The sequence below is a fragment of the Crocuta crocuta genome, unplaced genomic scaffold (assembly GCF_008692635.1).
Source record: "Crocuta crocuta isolate KB4526 unplaced genomic scaffold, BGI_CrCroc_1.0 scaffold463, whole genome shotgun sequence".
Lineage (NCBI taxonomy): Eukaryota > Metazoa > Chordata > Mammalia > Carnivora > Hyaenidae > Crocuta > Crocuta crocuta.
The window spans coordinates 121124-141429 of NW_027527929.1; the positions used below are offsets into that span (position 1 = coordinate 121124).

The following is a 20306-nucleotide window of genomic DNA, read 5'->3' on the forward strand; positions in this document are numbered from 1 at the left end:
GAGGCACGGCAGAGAGAGAGGGAGACAGAGAATCCAAAGTCGGCTTCATGCTGTCAGTGCAAAGCCCGGCATGGGGCTTGAATCCATGAACAGTGAGATCATGACCTGGGCCAAAGTTGGATGCTCAACCGACTGAGCCACCCAGGCACCCCTGCTAAACCAGCTTTTAAGCCACTGATAAAGTACAGATTAGAATAGATAATGGGGACCATCTTTTTAATTAGCTGCTATATATGATCTGTTATTATTTAGAGAGGGAAGGACTGTTCTTATTAGGAAATTATAAAGTAGCTTATGAGGCATTTGCATTACATTGGCTTTGACATTTCTCTTTGTGGTGTCACATCACTCATTCAGTTGGATGATTTCTGTAAGTTTTCTGGCATCCTCTGCAATGAAGAAATAAGGCTACTGCCGAAAGAGAATGCTTATTGAGTCTGCCTTCTAGCATCTGATCTGCCAGTTTTGTTTTGGGAAGAACAGAATTTAATGGATCAGTTTTTTTTCAGAAGGCCAAGTGTCCTTGGCTCATCATTCTTTTCCTTCCTTGTGCAGGCTCCAATGGCTTTGTTTTACCCAGCAACTTTCGGAATTGTTGGACAGAAGATGACAACTTTGCAGCACAGATCCCAGGGTGACCCTGAGGATCCTCACGATGAGCATTACCTGCTAGCCACACAGAGCAAGCAAGAACAGGTCTCTGGTCATTCCGGTGTGAGATGAGACCGCTGTGTCCCTGCAGAAGCTTGTCCACAATTAGTGAATCGTTGCAGTCACTGCAGTCTGACTGCATACTGAAGCTAATCCTGTTTTTAGAACTGGAGATGTAATGAAGTCTAAATTTAAAATCAGATGACAGATTTCTTCATTCAGCAGACATGAATCCAGTTTTCAGAATACCAGTCCACAAATTTAAAAGTTAATTTAATAAAGATATTTAGCGTTGGTGTATAAATTATCTACTTTTGAATATTTATCCAGTAGTATTTTTAATAAAATCTCACCAATTTTTAAAATTATAACGTAAAAGGTATGTGGCCTTGGCAAAGAGCTGAATTCTATTGTCCAGAGCTGATGATCCAAGTAATAGGATGTCTGATGCAGGGGCACAAATGAAAGCTCTTCTCTCCCAGTGAAATAGCAGCTCATGATGGAGAAAGGAGGACTTATATACCTTTTCCATTTTCTAGTCTTTGTCCCTGTCCCAAAGGTGAGCATGAGGTGGTTGGATAAGATCTGAAAATGAGGATTAGGTAGTAACCACAGGCACAAGTTCTACTGAAATACTCTACCTAAAAACTCATTTCAAGGGGGAAATGTCCATGTACACTGTCATTTCAATTTTAAAATCCAACCAGTAAGAGTAAAGTTGTGAGACTTGCCCTGCCTGCCTATGGCTGCTTTGGAATTGTCAGCACACCCTTACCTTTTGTATACCACCTCTCACTCCTAGGTGATCTGGGAGTGGGTGCAGGTGCTTGGTCACATGCTAGGGTGTATTCCTTCTCTGCACCACAGTGTTGGGCCTTTGCTTTATAGTATAAAGTAGTGCGGTAGGGAGGGGTGGGGTCTAGCTGGAGAACATCAGCACCATTTTCTTATAGTCATATCATCCACTTGGTTGTCCTTTTGTTTGATTTAAAGTCTGCAAAAGCTACAGCTGACCGAAAGTCTGCATCCAAACCCATTGGATTTGAAGGGGATCTTCGTGGCCAGTCATCTGATCTTCCAGAAAGACTCCATGCCCAGGAGGTGGATTTGGGATCCTCCCAGGGAGACTGTCTGATGGCAGGCAATGAATCTGAGGAAGCTCTCACAGCACTGATGTCCAGGAAGACTGCCATCTCGCTGTTTGAAGGGAAGGCCCTGGGCCTGGATAAAGCCATTCTTCACAGCATAGACTGCTGTTGTAAGCACGTTGTAAGATAGCAGTTAGGTGAATTGGTTCAGGCTAGGGTTTGGTTGTGCTGTGTAGTGTATCTATTGAAAAACTGTTGAGCACATGCTTTGTGCTTGCGTTGTCCGGTGTTAGGAATTGGCTCCTGGCCTCCTTGAGCATATAGCCTAGTGGAGGAAACCAAAGAATTAAATTGTCACACAAATGTGAAATTACAACTATGACAGGTGCTTCAAAGTTGAACAAAAGGGAAAGTTAGCTGACTTTGAGAGCTTCTGGTTGAGGGATTTAATAAGGGATTTTTATTGGTAGGAGGAGGTATGGAGGGTGAGAGGCAGGGAATCTTTTCTTAGGGAAGAGCCGTTTTAGAATGAGCTAGGAGGTGAGTGGGTCACCAGGTGGCATTCCAGGCAGAGGAAGAGGCCTGTGTGGAGGCCAGTGTGGCTGGGAGGTAAGATGCCAGGATGGGGCTAGAGAAGCGCAGTACATGTCACAGTGGACTTTGTAGGCTCCTGTAGAGATTTTGGTCCTAATCCTGCAAGTCACAGGGTAGGGGGTGCAGCAGCATGCTCACATTGGCGTCGGTGTTTTGCAGGGTTCTGGCTGCATTGTTGAGGGTGGGTTGGAGGGAGAGCTTTGAGGAGGCTCAGTTGTCCCAAACAAGAGATGGTGGTGGTTTGGCCTAATGGTGGATATGGAGGAGAAGAATAGAAGGAGTATCATTGTCTTTTCAGCATCTGATGATACCAAAAAGAAGATGTACAGTTCCATCCTGGTGGTGGGAGGTGGTTTGATGTTTCATAAAGCTCAAGAATTTCTGCAGCACAGAATTCTCAACAAAATGCCACCCTCATTCAGGCGAATTATCGAGAATGTGGACGTGATCACAAGGCCCAAGGTCTGTTGTTCATGGTGCAATTGGATTGTACATGAATGAAACCAGTACTGAAAGGTGTGAGCTTGCATCTGGACAGCTCTTGAGGGTGTGGGGAAGTGGAAAGATTTCTTTCAGTAGGTCACAGATTTGGTGCAAGGAACTCTGGGTTGGGCTCCTGGATTCCTGTGTGTTAGACCCTGCTGTGCTCGCCAGACCAGCATGGCTGACTCCCAGAAGCCAGGCCTTTGGAAAAGGACTGTGTGGGCAAGGAGAAGACTGGCTGGTCTCTGCCAGAAAAACTTTAGTTTTAGCTTCCATGTTAAGGATCTGTTGCTGGTCCCTGGACCAGGGCATCTTTAAGGATTCTTCTGACTTAAACTTATCTCAGAAAGAAATAGAAACCCAGGAATTTAGAAAGAGATTGTATCTGTATTTCATTGTATCCCACAAACAATTCCTGGGAATGTTCTTACTTAATTTTAATCCTGAGGGAGGGATTATGGAATACATTTATTACACTCTAACTTCAGAATAAGTAATTTCCTTATGTCTGTTTCTGCATATGGAGCCTATTGGTGAAATAATAGTGAATAGTAGGATTTTCAATAATAAACACTAAAAAGTTTTCATATCAGTTGGAACAGAGAGATGTCTGCAGTTCACGGGTCCTGCATGGATGCGTCTTTAATACAGGTTAAAAATCTGACTGTTTAAGTATTGATTCAGGTTTTTTCTACTCCCAAATTCAAGGAAATTAATTATTAAGTATACATCTTGTCTGCTTTTTGCTCTAGGACATGGATCCCCGGCTGATTGCTTGGAAAGGAGGGGCCGTGCTGGCTTGTTTGGACACGACACAGGAACTGTGGATCTATCAGAGAGAATGGCAGCGCTTTGGTGTCCGCATGTTACGAGAGCGAGCTGCTTTTGTGTGGTGAAAGTGGGCAGGAAGTCAGTGTTGAAGACCAAAAATAAGCGTCCTGGTATAAAGACTCTTAAAGAATATATGTATTTTAATTTATTGACTCAGATGCTTAAGTTTTGTGGAAAATAAATGAATTTTAACTTTTATGTCGACAGCAGGTCTTTCGTGTGAAATTACAAGCTGCTTTTGTAGTCAGGACATTTAAGAATAAATGCGAACTTAGTCTTCAGTGGTAAACTCCCCCACCCCTTTCTCAGGGTCACAGGAGCTCCCTGATGATGGGAAAGGTTGTGTGGTTCTTGTGTGTACGCCTTGGTTTAAGTTGACCTCAGTGTCATCGGACAATCTCCTGCAGCCATAGGGACGTGTGTATGACTTGTGTGCCTGAACCCTGAGGACTTTCTGGTCATGCCATTTCCCTCATGTGTTACAGCAGGCACACATGCTGTGACTCCTGTGTGCTCTTGGAATTCCATATAGGAAGAAAAGAAGGTTCTTTATTCTCTTTTTCTGTTGAATTACAAAAAAGATTGGGACCAGTTGAGGTCTGGATTTCCAGAGAAAGATTTAATGCTGGGTGGGCTGGCTTCTGTTACCCGACATGCTTCAGGGTGGGCTTGGGGAAAGAAAACAATCATTGACCAAAACAAAAACTGAGAAGGAAAATTTGTTTCCTTCCTAAAGCCAAATAGGAACAATTCAGGTATAATTTAGAGTTGTTAACTTGTGTTGTAATTACTACTAACTTAATCATTGAGCCCCCAGTTTTCTTATACTCATGGAACCAAGAAAGGTTTTGGTGCTCTTTGTGCTCAGTATGGTTATTTGACCTTAACCTGTGAGCGACTGAAGCAACATCTAAGTACAGACAGCTAGTAGCACCAGTGATCCAGGCCTTGGTGAAGGCATTCTGAGCCCCTGGCCCCAGGAAGAGAAGACATTGTCTGCAGATAAGCCAGTCAGCGAGCACAGTGCTGGAGGGCCAGAGACCTGGGAACCTGGGAGAGTGTCGGGTCCCTACCACCCCGGGGCACCCGCTCCGCCAGAACTGGAGATGGAGAGGGACGGAGAGACGGAGAGACAAAGGTAGGGATGGATAGGAGGTGGAGGGAAGAGTGGCATATGGAAAGAACAGGGGTGTTTAGAAGTCTTAGGATGTGGAGAGATGCTGGTACCAGATAAGCTGCATAAATAGGAGAATCTTACATACCTGCTTAGGTCAGGAACAGAGAAGAGTCCACCAGTAAAACAAAACAACTCTAACATGTTGGTACTATTGAAGATGTGTGCCTTCAATTTGAAAATTATGTGTTCTTTATTTTTTAAAAAATTTTTAACGGAATAAACTTATACAGTGTTGATCTTATTTATGTTTCTGGGCTGTTTCAAGACTATTAATGGCTACCTAATTCCAAAAGCAAAACGTTATTTTTGTTTATAATCTTTTTTACATAATAACATACTGTTCTTGTAACTGGTAGATGTTGATTCAGAGGAAGTTGGTTTCTGATCCAAGTTTTTATACAAACCATGCCCATCTTCTGTTACCAGCACTTTAATAAGCACCATGAAAACAGATCATGACAAGTAAGTGAGCTTAACCACATTAAATATTGCCTCAGCCATTATTAAGTATCTGCTTGGGTTGCTGAACATGGTGAGACATGAATTAGAATGGGTGGCATAGTCCTTTAAGGATAGTTTTGACACTTCACAAATATATTTTAACAGTCATCCACCTAAAACCGAGCCATGTCCTAGAGCAGATACAGTATTGTATGTGTGAAAGACCAGCATTCTTAGAAAAAAGGGCATATTATAAATATAAATAATATAAATAGCTCCTTGGTAACTTCTGCATTACGAAAAAGATACTTTCAGAGAAAGAAGTTGGAAGACTTAAAATACCATACATTTCTATGTTGTGGAGCTCTATGGTAATTTAAGTAAACCATTATAACTGATTTATAAAAAGACATTACTCAAGAGGGCTAACTTTCTAAAGAGCAGGAACTTTGTGTTTTGAATAATAACCAAGAAACTCTGAACTCTCGACAGTGACCTCTAATAGATAATTTTGGGCAAAAGTTGACACGAGATCTGCAAGTAATGTATATCGGTATCCATGTTAAGTCACCTGTACAAGAATCAGACAGGACATGAATCTGGTTCAGAGAGGTCCTCTGCAAGTGTCAAATAGTACAAGTGGTCACACGTATGCTGTGTCATCTGGTCAGCAGAGAGGAGTTCACCTCGTTATTCCCTATTCTGTTTTCTTAAAAATGACTTATATGTATTAGATGGTTTTTCACCTATGAAGTTACTTGAGTGAATTAGTGAAGGCTTCTTAAATTCGATACTCCTTCAGTTTACAGTGTTACAGAAGTAAAGTCTTACCTACAGTGCAGTGCATGGACTGTTCAAGACTGGATGTGTGGCTGGAAGATGCTTTATCATTTCATTATAAGAATGGTTATAGTTTTGCATTATTATTCTCCTTGATTTTCAGGTATGCAGCTGATTTATAATTATAAATTCAGTTTCTGTCCTTTCGTTATTGCTACAGTGGTTAGTATTTATAACAGTTTTATTGGCATACAAGTTTTGATTAAACTAAGGCATAAGTATTCAGTTATGAATCCTCCCTATTCCTACTGCTAAATAAAGCAGGTATAATGTAAAATCCTCCCTGCACGTAGTCCATACAGGAAACTTCAGAATCCTGAGACGCTTTCCCCCTGTAATGTGGAGGAGTAGGAAGGCTTCAGGGCCCCTCACTTCTCCCAGGTGGCCTACAGGGAACAGGCTGTCAGCCTCTTTCCTGCTGACACATGCTGCTCAACACGGAGAAGTTCTGTACAGAAAGCAGGAGCATCCTTCATGAGGTGGTACTTAGGGCAGACACTGAGTGCGCTGTACTCATCTTTGGTATCTGTCTCTCTAAAATAGACCACCATGTATTTGCAAAGGGGAGTCTGGCTTCTCAGATCACTGCAGAAGAGGTTAAAGGCAAGGGGGAACAGGTCTTGGGAGTTCTCGTGGGGGCTGCCGTCACTCTTGTCACAGGTACCATCACACATGGTGTTGACCTCATTGGAAAGCAGGAAAATGACTTTATCCACTGCTTTCTTCTGAGTGGTAAGCCACTGCACTGGACCCATCTCCGCTATTTTCTTTTTCTGCCACTCTTCAAGAATAACCTCGCTTCTGCAGTGGTTTTGAAGAAACTCCGTGAAGTAACAGACTGTGTGATGGAAGCATATTTCAGGTGGGAAAACCACAAGAACCTTAATGGGGGGCAGTAGGGTGGCAGTAGGGAAGGAGGCCTTCTTGGTCCTTCCTGTGGGGGGAGAGAGCGTTTGTTAGCTAGGAGCAGCACACAGCAGGCCGCCACTCCAATCTGAACCACTACTAGTAAACGAGCCCCTGCTAAGGAATGTTGGTGGAGTACCAAGGACGTTCCTGCCAGCAAGGAAAATACCCGCCACGTTCCTTTTGACCATATCACCTGCAACACGCTGATGTTTAAACCTTAAAAATGCTCTGAAAGATGTATTTTTTAAGTCCCCATCATGAAGTCAGTCTTCTTAAGCTATATCTCTTCAAATAAAGTTACAGAAACTGTTTAGGTTTGAGGTACTTTGTTTTAGGTGGATGATTGTAACTAGTATTTTTAGTTTCCTATATAAACAGGGCTACCTGATCTCTGCCCTTCACATCACATTTTGAATTAAGTCAACTCAGTAATTGATCCATCTGATGTCTACAGGTGGTAGAGTCTTTTTGTGATTGTGTTAGGTTAACTGGTACCCTGTTTGAGCTGGAAGCTGGAATCCTGTCCTGTATGGTACAAAACAGAAACTACACATGAAAGTACTGTAACTAATACAGGCCAGATCACATCCCCTAAATAGAAGTATTCCAAGGTCAGAGTTCCACATGGCTTTCTTACTCAGGTTATGAGATTAATCTTGTTCTATCCACAACATCACAAAGGGCTCAAAGGTTGCATTTTTTTCTCCACGTGGACAAGAGGAGAAGCAGTGGGTGTCCTTCTCGCTGTGTATCTGTATAAATACTCTGATTTCTGTATTCAAATCCTTGACGTTTTAAGAGTTGGCAAGCACCCTGAGGTACGTGAATTCAAGCGAGTGTTGTTCTTATGCTATGGAGCAATTATTTTTAAAAAGTAGGAACTAGCTTGGAGTACATGTTACAGGCAAAATGTGATCACTATTCGCTGTATTTGCCCATTGCAGTACTTGCAGGTGCCTCAGTGGTAAAAATGAAACTGGTGGCAGTCACTGGTTTGAGAGGTCCCCATCCCTGCTCTGCATTGGCGGTTGTGACCCAGTCACCATTAGCAGTATTTTTGGAGAGTTCTACAGCGTTACATCAGTGCTACCTGACTCTTGTCTTAATGCCAAAATGTAACTGCTTCTAGAGGAATCTTCTTTAAAAAAATTCAAAGTGTTATTTCCTCATTCAGGTTTCTTTAAAGAACTATAACACTTACTGTGCCTCCACAGTAGGTAGATCCCAGCCGCCAGCACCGCTGTGGCCCCCAGCAGGGCTGGGAGGAGGAGAGGCAGCCAGACACCCAACATGCTTCTGCCTGGAGAAAAAACCAAGTTGATTTACCTTCCCCAAAACAAAACCAAATTTATCTCCTTTTTGGAAACTTTGTAGAAGTTTAGATTCCTATAAAACCAAGGGTCATTAGATCTCTAGGGGGTCTATAGATTGGTACATTTTTCCATGGAGTGTCCAGGTCATTCGTTAGATTGTCAAAGGGATATGGGAGGCGTGCCCAGGTGGCTCAGATGGTTAAGGGTCTGACTTCAACTCAGGTCATGATCTCATGGTTCGTGAGTTCGAGCCCCACACCAGGCTCTGCACNTGCTTCTCACTCCACATATATACAGGCATTTTCACCCTGGTAACTAGAGTTTGCATTCAGGTTTTTTGTTCTTTGATGAATTAATGTTATACTCAGTGTGGTTACTTAATACACAGCACACACACATGCCATTTTTCAGGGCTGTTTTGTTAGACTGACAAACGGGGGTGGGGGGGAGGGGTGATGCCACCTCCCACAGGAATATTGGTCAGGTAAGCTCCGGAGTCCACACGCCCTGTGCCCGCATAGCAGGCAGGACTGTTAGGCACCTGAGGTGGTTGGTGTGTTGGGGTGTTTCTGAGAGTAACACTTTGTAACTTTTGACTCTACCCTGGGGCAGTTCTGGGAACATTTTATTTGTCTGTAGTGAGAGAACTACCATCTCTAAATCCAGAAAGTCATTTTCCCAAACGTGCTGCTCTCAGGCATCAGTGAGGTGTGTTTTTGGGAACCAGTGTTCCTAATTAATTTGTGGCTGAGTGACCTCAAGTTACAGCAACGGTTAGGCCAGGCCACTGAGGCTGGTAAGAAAATCACAGTGCAGGGGCGCCTGGGTGGCTCAGTTGGTTACGCATCCGACTTCAGCCCAGGTCATGATCTCATAGTTCGTGAGTTCGAGCCCACGTCAGGCTCTGTGCTGACAGCTCAGAGCCTGGAGCCTGCTTCAGATTCTGTATCTCCCTCTCTCTCTGTCCCTCCCCTGCTTGTGCTCTGTCTCTCTCTCTCATAAATAAACATTAAAAAAAAAAAAAGAAAGAAAGAAAATCACAGTGTAGTTAATTGCACATTCCCTTATGGACCCAGTCCTTTAATGCTGTTGACTTTTCAGCAGGTCCTTGTAGCACAATGAACATCCATTCTGCACTGTTTATTTTCCCCCTTCATGTGTGCATCTGTTTCATAAAGGATCTTGTGGTGAATTCACAGATAAAGTCTCCATTCCCAGTCAGGTAGTGGGCTCTCTGGCACGGGTTGGACATCTTCCCCTGCACCCCAGCCTCCCACCGTGTCCACAGCAGGGACTCCTGCATCCTCCCACAGGCGCATGCCCACCCTGGCCCATAGCCTCTCTGACCAAATGGCTGGGCACTTACGACCATCCAGGGGGAAGGACACGCTGGTCTGTGGGCAAAGCACAACTGTTCCTTTGTGTCGGATGCAGTCATTGCCACAAGTACGGAAATACGGAGTCAGCTGAGGGAAAAACAAGAGGCTTGGGAAGCTCCCATCATGCTTCAGAGCAAAAGCTCAGCATGATGCCTACTTCCACCAAATGTCTCCCCTTTTCTCTCCTGGTTTGAACCACATCCCCACCCCAGCATTTTAAGAGGACATTTTCTGCCTTGGTCACACTTCCATAACAAACCCCTAAAATCCAAACCAGCAACCTAAGACCAAATGCCTTCTGACTCCTGAACTGTGAACCTAAACTTTGTACATGTTGCTAACATGTTGGTTTCCTTATCTAAAGGATTAGGTCACAGGCTAATACATATACAAATATTTCCTCTAAAAAAACCCAAGCAGTAGAGCCCCTGTTGACAGATATAGCCCCGGGACTAGGAAAGTCTGGTTTCCCGGAAGAGGTGCAGTCATAATCTGCTGACAGGTATCTGCTCCCTCTGGCATGTGCGAGTGCTACCTTTATGTTCCAGGGAATGGAAAACAAAAGCTCCTTATAGCTTGGGTGTGGCTCTGGGCCTCTATGACCCTCCATGCCCCCACATCATAAACTCGGAGCTGAAAGAGACCTGAGAGCATCTGCCTGGTCCAGCTTCCTGTTTTCCAGCCGACGAGACTCAGGCCCTGAGAGGAACCCAAAGTTTATACCCTGATCAAAACCCAAACCTTCTGATTTTAAATCCTTTGTTGGTTCATTTTGCAGTGAAGATTAAGCTTGGGAAGAATTAAATGGTACCCCTGTCTCACAAGTTCTCTGAGGCTCTGGGACTAAAACAGAAAAGTCAACGACCACTAACAAAAACAAAAGGGATCATGACCTGAAGGTTTGCTTCTCCCCTTGCCTCCATAAGGACTGAGGCAAGGGATCCCTGCTTGTCACTTAGTGCAGGCAGACCGGCAGCGGCAGAAGCGGACTGGGGGAGGGAGCTCATCGGAGCGGTGGGCGGTGCAGCAGCCAGTCATCCAGCGCCGCTGTCGTCCAGCGCCCCTGCCCTCGCGGACAGCTCCATGAGCCTTACCTGGACCACAGCACCTTCGCTCTCCCCCGTCACTGGAATCACCACAGAAGTACGTGTTGGCGGTTTGTTCTGGGGCAGAAATTAAGTGAGACAAATTGAGAATCATGAGCCAGGGGAGCAAGAACAAAGACTGCCCGTGAAAAGATTGCTCTTCCCAAACGAACTCTCAATTCATCAGACTGCGTGAATGAAGATTCACTTCCTACTTTGGACACATCTACCTCTGGTTGGTTTTACATTCTCAGGGACAGTTCCAGGGATGTTCCCAGGGACTTGGGACTTGTTTTTCTCTGTTAAATGAGTCAAAACTGCCCTGTATACCTGACCAGGGACAGTCCCACCTGTGCTCTGCTACCACGGAGAGCCAGAGGGGGCCTGCTTTTTTCTCGTCAGCAAGGTGAGCAAGGCTGGGGGTGGTGTTAGGAAACGGAGGGAAGAGGTACCTCCAGCACATTAGAAAACCCGATTACGATGCGATTCTGGATGAGAGCCATGTATTTGTTTCCGAGGGGGCTGGTTGTAAAATTCACTTCCACCGCCGTCTTGTTCTTCTTACAGGCAGTGATGTTCGGATCCCACAGACTTCCTGAGTTGAGAGAGAATCACATGGACGGAGTTGCAAACTGCCCCTCATTTAAGTCTCCCAAAGGGCTTGACCAAAACAAATCTAAGTTCTCAGGCATGCGTGCATCCAAGGGCTCTCCTGCACAGTGTACTTTTTATTAGTCCTTGCTCTCAGCATGTCAAAGTACCTGCTGCCCAAGAAAGTTTAGGGACCCCATATTACCACTTTGCTGAGATAGCTTCCCTGGGCTGTGGGGGGCAAGGGGTGGCAGGCACAGATGGGGGGGTTCTACTACTCCCTTCAATTCTCAACATCCATTTTGAGTTAAGGGTTGAGGTCAGCATTTTCTCCCTTTCAGGATGGGGAGGAGGAGCCCCAGGCCAGAAGATAAGTCTAAGGTTATAGGGCGAGTGAATAACTGAAGCAGGACTATAGCTACTAGAACATGCTGGGTTCCAGGAACTTCAACCATCAGACCATGCTGTTGGCTTTACTGGATGTGAAGAAAGAAGGAAATGCCTCATTGCTTAGTAGATACCCTGACAGTCCTACTCAGTGAGACACGGTCAGTTGTTTGATTTTTGTGACTTGCAAATCAGCACCAGGTTAATTTCCAGGAACAGAAGAGATGGGAGCGTGCGGTGTTTTCCCCACGGGGGAGAGCATGTCAGGCCCGAGCTCACAACTGTCTTTAGGAATAGGGGTCTAGGACCGATGGAAGGCCCTCAGAGCTCGCCGCACCCACTGTGCCCTCCACAGTCCAGAGCTCTCCTGGTGGGAGGCAAGAGAGAAAGCATAAAGCTCCAAGTCAGCCTTACCCCCAAGGAAGCCGTATGCAGTTCAGTCTGATGGGGTTGCACAGGGATGCCTGGTGGGGTGAGGGTGACTAAAAGGTGCGAACTGGTTCCCTCCTGTGCCACTAGCTTCATTAGCATTATAAGACTGCATTACCCAGAAATGTACACACACCCTTGTAAAATCCTTGGAAATTGGACACTTAGGACTGATATCCTAAAGGCACCTATTTCAGAACTCCAAGGGTAGAGGCAGGTTCTAATAGTCTAGCCTGTGAGAGGTGAGCCCCAGTGAAGACACAGGTTGAGAATCTCCTTCTAGGTCATTACTTTAGCTAACACTCCCGCCTCAAATATTTGCTAATCCAAATGGAAGGCCCACAGGTTCCCCAAGGCCAGAGGTCAGTGGAAGGACTTACAGATTTCCCTCCAGTCAGGAAGGGCCTTCAATTAGTACCACTGTAAGTGCAGTTTGGACAGTGGGTATCTTTCTGTGACTGTTGGCACACTACCTAAACCTACTCAGAATCTGTCCTCCTCTGGACAGGTTGTTCAATGGAGTTGGCACTGTGCTGGCCAGGGACCAGCCCTCTCTGTGCAACTTGGACACAGAACTCCCCTGTTTTGTGGAAGATGGATCGGGCTGTGCTGCCTCCAGGTTCTTCTAATAACAAAGGCAAACATGTATTTACTTACCTGCCTCGATGCACTTTTTTTTGTATTTCATTATGTGGTCTAGGCAGCCTGGAAATTTGAATGGAAGTTTTTACATGTTAGAAGAAGGTATCTCTGCTCCACAACCTCGCCAGCAAGCACACATGCACACATGCATACCACACTCGTAACAAATTGCCAGAACATTCAACATGTGAGGTAAGATAACAAATTTAAATGAGACAATAACATTTGGCATTTGGCAGTTAAACAGAAGATTACCCACGAAGTGATAACCGGAGTCTAATTTAAATATAACCTTTATCAGAATAGTATCTCTGATCCCCAGGAGAAGACACAAACCCTTGAAAATGAGGTTTGATAATATATGTAAATACTGTCCCTTCCAGGAAGTGGAACTAAATCCACCCCACACCCCTACCCCGGAGTAGGAGGAGATTTAGTCATTTGTTTTTAAAAAAAAACTCATAGTAGAGAAATGGAAAATCCAGTAGATTTACAATGAAGGTGCCTGACAGAAACCACTTAACCAAGTGATGATGGTGAACATGACCAGTGACGTGATATGGACAAGGCCACTCCACCTTTGCACTGTCTCTCCAAAAACTCACCCCNACTAGGGGGCATTCTGCAGGATGCCTGGCCGGCACTCCACACTGTCAAGGTCATGAAGAAAAGACTGTCAAGGTCATGAAGAACAAAGAAAGACCCAAAGCCTGTCACAGACCAGAGGAGACTGAGGGACACAAGGACTAAATGGGGTTGGCACAGAAGGAGGGCATTCATGGAAAAGCAGGTGACATTGAAATAAAGTCTGGAGTTTAGTTAATAGGAATGTACCCATGTTGGTTTCTTCGCTTTGACAAATGTACTATGGAGACATAAAAGGTTAATGATGGGGGAAGCTGGGAGAGAGCTATATGGGGATCCTTTGGACATCTACCCATTCCTTGTATTATCCTTGCAACTTTTCTGTAAAGCTACAATTACTCCAAAATAAAACATTTATGTTTCCTAAATGGGGTCTGATTGCATCAAGAAAGCTGGAAACTACTGTGTAGTAAGTTGTGGGGCACCAAGAACGCACTAGACCACACTCTCAAAGAACAGCAAGGAATCAGAAATTACCCCATTTGGGTGTCTCTGGGGACACCTCGCCAGAGACAGAGGACAGGAGTGGAGTAAGGAAAAGGTGGCCCATCCCAGGTGAGGGTAGCATGGGAATCGCTGTAGCCCGACATCATGCTGGTGCCTCCACATGTGACACATGGTCCTGTCTCATCCTCGGGGCAGCCCCGCGTGTGACCCTGCAGATGTGATACTTGAGGGCCAGTTGTGTGTCGCAGAGTAGGGGAAATAACCCAGAGTTCAACCCGGTGCCAACTGCCTCTCACTGACAGCTCAGGGGCCGATGGGAGTCCTTGCATCCTCAGAAACCCAGCTGCTCCTCAAACACCACAGCCAGCAAGGAAGCCAGCCAAGGCTGTAACCGACGTTGTGCACACAACATTCTGCATCAGTGGCACGTGGTTAAAGTCACTGATCGAGAAGGACCAGGGTTGCAATGTCAGCCTCACTTTTCCTGTGTGCCTAACCCTGGGCAAGCCACTTAAGCTCTCAATGTCTTCATCTGTCCAATAACCTTGGGACCGTTGGCCGCTTCGGTGACAGGATGCATGTCAGGTGCTCAGCCAGTGCCTGACACACAGGAATGGGCTTTTCCCTCCATTTTATCTGACTTCCTCCTCTCCCCGACTCTGTGAGTGAGGCATAGTTACTACTGTGTATTGCAGACAAGGAAACCAGACTCCGCAAAGCATTGTTGAGGCACGCCAGCATCTCTGTATCAAACCACATACCTCACAGCAAGTATCCCAGCAAGATGCTGGAGTGGATGTCAGAGGAGTGAGGGGGTTTACCTGGTGAGGTGAAATTCACAGACATGGAGGGACTGTCTTCATTCATATTTGCATTGGGGATATTGTGGGCCCCAATGAAGTAGACTGTATTCAGCTCCACAGGAAAACCTACGTAGGAAAACGTCCACTGAAAGAAAGGCAAAGCAAAGAACCCCTGAATTTCTGAAACACCGCAATGCAGAAATGTAGTACCTTTGCGTGCTGCCCTTTCAGTTTAAAACTGCGTTCCTTAGCCTACCGCTGAAACTTCTGTGTCCAGCTGATGTCTACTACGGGAATGGAGCTGCCACAGTTTGCCAGCGTAAGTCACAGAATCGGAGAAGTGTAAACGTTTAGAGCCAGGATATAATTTAAGTTCAGCTCCCCTCATTTTGCAGAAGGGGAAACTTGAGGCCCAGAGATGCTGACTTGCCCATGGCGCACAGCCCAGAAGTGGCCAAAACTAGGATATGAACCCAGGCATCCTATTCTAGGCTCCAAGCTGTGGCCCGTCCGCAGCCTATGTGTACACCACGTCACGTCTGCCCCCCAAGCAAAGGGACGAGCTTTAAAGACGATTAGCCAAAGTGCCTCAATGTGCTCACTCTGCCACCGGAGAGTCTGGTCTGAGTCTGGAAGGCCTCTGTGTAATTGCACCTCACGCAGCTGTAGGACTGGAGGTTACTCTTGCCTGTCACACAGATCTTGGTGGCCTTCAACAAGCAGATGCTGGCTGCAGAGAGAGGCAAGAAAACAGTGTTTATTCAGCACCTACTATGCGGACAGCTTGATGCTAGAGCAGTTACATGCCTCATCTCAGTTCATAGTCACAACAGTCCTGTAAGGTAGGCAACCTTACTGCCCTCTGTGTACAGATAGGGTGAGTGAGGCTCAGGGGATTTCAGGGAGCACTGACTAAGCGTACAAAGCTCCTCAGCAGCAGATAGAGATTCAATTCCAAAACCCAAGCTCTTTGCGTCCTCACAGGTAAGCCTCAATTTCACAGGATCCTACAAAGGGGACTCTGGCTCTGCACTACTATGGGTATCTTTTAAGAGGAACAGGCCTCCCAGAGTGTAATCACCAAACCATGCTTGTTCTGACCGCCCCTCCCTCCCCCTCCTCCCCCTCCCCTCACCTCTAGCTTACCACTCCTTCAAGGCCCAGCTCTCCTGTAACAACAGCAAACAAATGCAAATGCTTACTCAGTACTAGGTATGGGGTCACTGCCTTACCGCACCACCTAGTTACAGTGCTCCCTGAGGGCCCTCTCCAGCTCCTGCTGCCTCCACTCCATTCAGATGGAGCACAGCTCCTTCCAGGACTGTCCCCACCAACCGACACTGAGTCTGTGCCCCTGTGCCTGTCTCCCCCTGCCCTCTGAGAGCCCTACTGGGTGGGAACTGTGGCCACCTCACCTCTCTGTCTCAGATATTCCTGGATTCCCAACTAGATGGAATTGAACTGAATTCTGAGCGGGTGGAAACCAGAGACATGGGCTTTAGGCCCCCAAGATTGGTTCATCGAAAGAACTTGCAAGCTGCCTTGGGGGAAATGCCAGGACTTTCATGGTGCCATTTGGGAAGCAGAAATGTACCTGAGCCAGCACTTTTCCTAAACCTGATGGTGGTGGATGGAGGGAATCATCGCTGCACTTACTCGGTTTTCTTCCATGAAATATAACATACCAAAGAGTACACAGATCTTAAACAGACCACGTGATGGGTTGTCACACTCATGTAGCCAGCACCCAGGCTGAGAAACATGCCAGGAATGCCCTTTGTGCTGTGTTACTCCCTACTCAAGAGGAACCATTACTGTGACTTCTATCCACTTAGTTTTGCATTCAGATGTGAATGTGGACTCTTTAATCTGGCTTCTGTGAGAAGCTCACTATGAAAATGTGAGATTCATTCATCCCCACTGTGTTTAGTAACAGATCATTCATGCTCATTGCTGCACTGTATTGGTTTTGTGATTCCAATTCTACTGTCAGGCATTTGATGTGTTCCATTTTTTGGCTATTATGGATAATGCAACTATGAATAACCTAGTACAGCAGTCCCCCCTCTCACCCACAAGGGATATGTTACGAAACCCCCAGTAGATGCCTAAAACTGTGGAGAGTACCGAACCCTATATACACTAGGTTTTTTTTCCTATAATACATACCTATGATGAACTTTAATATATATATCAGGCACAGCAAGAGATTAACAATAACTCATAATAAAATGGAACAATTATGATAATAGACCGTAATAAAAGTTATGTGACTGTGATCTCTATGTGAAAATGCTGTGCTATACTCGTCCTTCTTCTATGTGATGAGGCAAAGCGAGGTAAATGCGGCTGGTGCTGTGATGTAGCATTAGGCTACTATGGACCTTCTGAAGATACGTCAAAAGGAGGATCGTCTACTTCCAGCCTGTGGTTGGCCATGAGCAACTGAAACCATGGAAAGCAAAACCACAGATAAGGGACCACAGTATGTGGCTTTTGGTCCACCTCTGTATTTACAGTATTCTGTTCGGTTCCTGCCATGGGTGGAATTAATGGGTCACATAATCTGCACTTTTCTGCTGTAGTAGATACTTTAGGCTTTACTGCTCGATGCAAACTTACCATCTGCCCGGAGTACCCAGCTCACATTCATCAAAATTGAATAGTCCTCCATTGCAACTCTGCTTCTAACAGGTTCCACTCGGAGGTCCCTCAAGTCTCCTGGGGTCAGAGTGTGTTGGACCATCCACTCTGGAGATGGTCCTGGGAAGAGGCAAAACTGCCTGAGACACTCTCCTTCCTGGCCCCACCCAATGCCATCTCCTCTGAGTGGCCCACCCGGATCCATCCTTCACTCACTATTCATCTCTTCCTCCTGCTAAGGCAGCACACATCTCTTAATGCTGGCTGGTTTATGTCCAAGGAGATGGGCAACCTCCTGGCCCCACCTCGCAGGGCACTCAAGACCACCCCATGTGTCTGTGTATGTACAGCTGTATTTAGCGTATTTGACATGCATGTCCCTCATGTCTCAGTCTGGACTCCAGCCAGCCGGCCCACACAACTCCCAGGTCCTGATCACTGGTGGCCCAGCTCTCCTCAAGCTCATCTTTTCCATCCACAGTTTTGGGGCAGGAGCCCACCCATTCTTCAAATGCTACCATCTCAAACACTCCTTCTTCTCTAAGACAGCTCCTTCCTGTTCTCAACTGTAAGTGATCTCCCTATCTCGGCACTTGATCTCCCAGAGTACCAGGCTTCACTTTCCACCCTGAAGGGGGATTCCTGTCCTGCCTGTGCCCCTCTTACCAGCCAGGAAGCCTGCCCATCTGAAACACTGGGAGCTCTGCCTTGCCGGGTAGAGGCTTCATCCACATTGGCTAACAAAGCAATGTTTCACCCTGTCCCTGGTCTCAATGACCCACTGCCTGGATGTGGGCCCCCGAAAAGTCCACTGTTCTGTCAGTGTAAAGCCCCAAATACCCATTCCCTAGCATACGTACCAGGTTCAGAGCCACACTGAATGGTCTGCAAGAGAGAAAGAAATAAAGCATCGTGTCGAATGCCAGCAAACCATAAGCCCTCATCTGCCAAATTAGACAAAACACCATCTTTTTCTCAAAATGCATATACAAGTGGCAAACTCTCAGAGAAAAGCTGGGCTGGTTCCACTTCAGTTTAAGGAAGACTAAGCTGGCCCAGGGTAGGGTAAAATAGACCTTAGATTAGCTATCAATATACTTAGATCCTCAAGCCTGCTCATCACCACACTTAAAAACTAGAGCAGGGTCTCCACTCCTCTCTGTGCCTCGCCCCCTTGCCCTGCTATACGCAGGAGTGACTCTGGACCATCATGAAGACCCCTTCCCACTCTGTTGTTCAAGTGTAGATTTTGAGGACCATCCAGAGTACCTACTGATTCTCCCCAGGTTAGGGACTAGCTGTGCCAAGAAGATAAACAGAAGAAAGCTATGAATGCAATCCAAGGTGCCGTCCCCTTGTCTTTAAAATGTTCTTCCTCTGATACAAAAGGACTCACCTGAGCTAGCTATTCAGAAAATCAAAAAGCAGTTGTGATTTCATCATGTTATGTTTTGCAAAGAGCTTTTAAAAAATAAGTATGATCATTAGTGTCCAGAAAGGCTAGTACTAAATCCTTCGGAGTTAACGGCTCACGTCATTTTAAGAAACAAATAATTAGTACTTTTGTTTTGTAATAAAATACTAGATCAAAAATATTTAACTTTCAGGCAGCAGCAAGTCCCAGTGACAAGACCCTCTACGATAAAAGTGCCCCGGCTCTGGAATCTGATCCCTTGTACATTTCCAAACATCTTCTAAGACAGAAGGTAAAATTTGATGGTTTGATCAATCTGGGTTTGGATGAAATTGTTAGTCCCTCATCTTCGCTTTTTAAAGCTGAACTTCAAGTAATATCAGACATTTTTTAAAACAAGTAAGCCACCACAGTGGCAGCTGAGTTCTTGTCAAAGGGCTGATGATATAGATTTTAGGAAGAAGCAAAGCACCAGGGAGAGTAGCTGGAGACATCAGAGCACATGAAGGGGTTCATCTCTCCATAACCATCAACAGGTAACCACCAGCTTTTATGCTGTATGCTAGGAGAGCAGGGATAGAGCTTCAAATGCTATTTGATGAGATTTTTCTTCAATAGTGACCCAGAAGATCCCCTCAATCCTTCAAGGCACTGGGAAAGAAAGGAAACCTGCCAGAGTTCAACAGACTACCAGCTCCACCGCCGTGGCACCCAGCACAGCACCAAGCAACATGGCAACCGAAAGGCAACCGGTAATGGAGAAGCAGTTTTTTTTTTTTTTAAATGTTGATCTATGATTTTGAGAGAGAGACAGAGACAGACACAGAGAGAGACAGAGAGAGAATATAAGTATGGGAGGGGCAGAGAGAGGGAGACACAGAATCTGAAGCAGGCTCCAGGCTCTGAGCTGTCAGCACAGAACAGGAAGGGGGGCTCGAACCCACGGACCCGAGATCATGACCGGTGCCGAAGTCCCACCCTTAACCGACTGAACTACCGAGGCGCCCCCTCGGTTTTTGTACCCAAAGGTGGGCAGACCTCAAGACTGCAAGTGGTAACAATGAATAGTATTGAGTGCCTACTATGTGCCAGGCGCTTTGCTGCTGTCTTGCAAGCCCTGTCGCTGTTCCTCACTAGACCCAAGTGAGTTGTGGGTATTACTCTTCTTTTTATAGATGAGGACACCGAGCCTCAGTGGACATAAATGACTGAATCCAGAACACCGGCTACCATTTGAGCCCGGGTCCGTCTGATTCCCACGCCCCTGCCTCGAGCCTGAAGCCCGGTATGGCCTGTCTTGGTGCCCCAGGGGGCGTAGATGTGCCCCCTCCAGGCGGCCCTGGGAGAACAAGCAGGAGCTGGACCGTCGGACGCCGTCAGGGTCTCGGCTCCAGGGAGGGAACGCGGGAAATGGGCGCGGACGGAGGCTTACCGGCTCCGTGGACACCGCTCCCCAGCACAGCGTGGCCAGGCTCAGCAGCGCCGGCGACATCGCGGAACCCCNGTGCGCGGGC

General features: G+C 46.2%; 2 protein-coding genes across 3 annotated transcripts in view; one reads left to right on the forward strand and one right to left on the reverse strand.

The window, feature by feature from the left end:
- Positions 1-3845, forward strand: part of ACTR8 (actin related protein 8) — a 17416-nt gene extending 13571 nt beyond the window's left edge. Inside the window, exons 10-14 of one of the 2 annotated variants that reach the window (XM_077749437.1) lie at positions 556-696; positions 1645-1909; positions 2632-2795; positions 3410-3467; positions 3569-3845. In XM_077749437.1, the coding sequence (XP_077605563.1) occupies positions 556-696; positions 1645-1909; positions 2632-2795; positions 3410-3467; positions 3569-3828 (888 nt within the window). In that variant the 3' untranslated portion in view covers positions 3829-3845. The remainder of the gene's footprint in view (positions 1-555; positions 697-1644; positions 1910-2631; positions 2796-3409; positions 3468-3568) is intronic. The other variant, XM_077749444.1, reaches the window with a different exon arrangement.
- Positions 3846-4982: 1137 nt separating this feature from the next.
- Positions 4983-20291, reverse strand: IL17RB (interleukin 17 receptor B). The gene is made up of 11 exons (XM_077749449.1): positions 20225-20291; positions 18239-18263; positions 17358-17498; positions 15338-15465; positions 14754-14880; positions 12856-12903; positions 11244-11386; positions 10801-10869; positions 9694-9793; positions 8216-8314; positions 4983-7039 (listed from the first exon to the last, which is right to left on the reverse strand). Exons 1-11 carry the CDS (start codon positions 20282-20284, stop codon positions 6492-6494), a joined length of 1488 nt encoding a protein of 495 aa, XP_077605575.1. The 5' UTR covers positions 20285-20291; the 3' UTR covers positions 4983-6491.
- Positions 20292-20306: the final 15 nt, after the last annotated feature.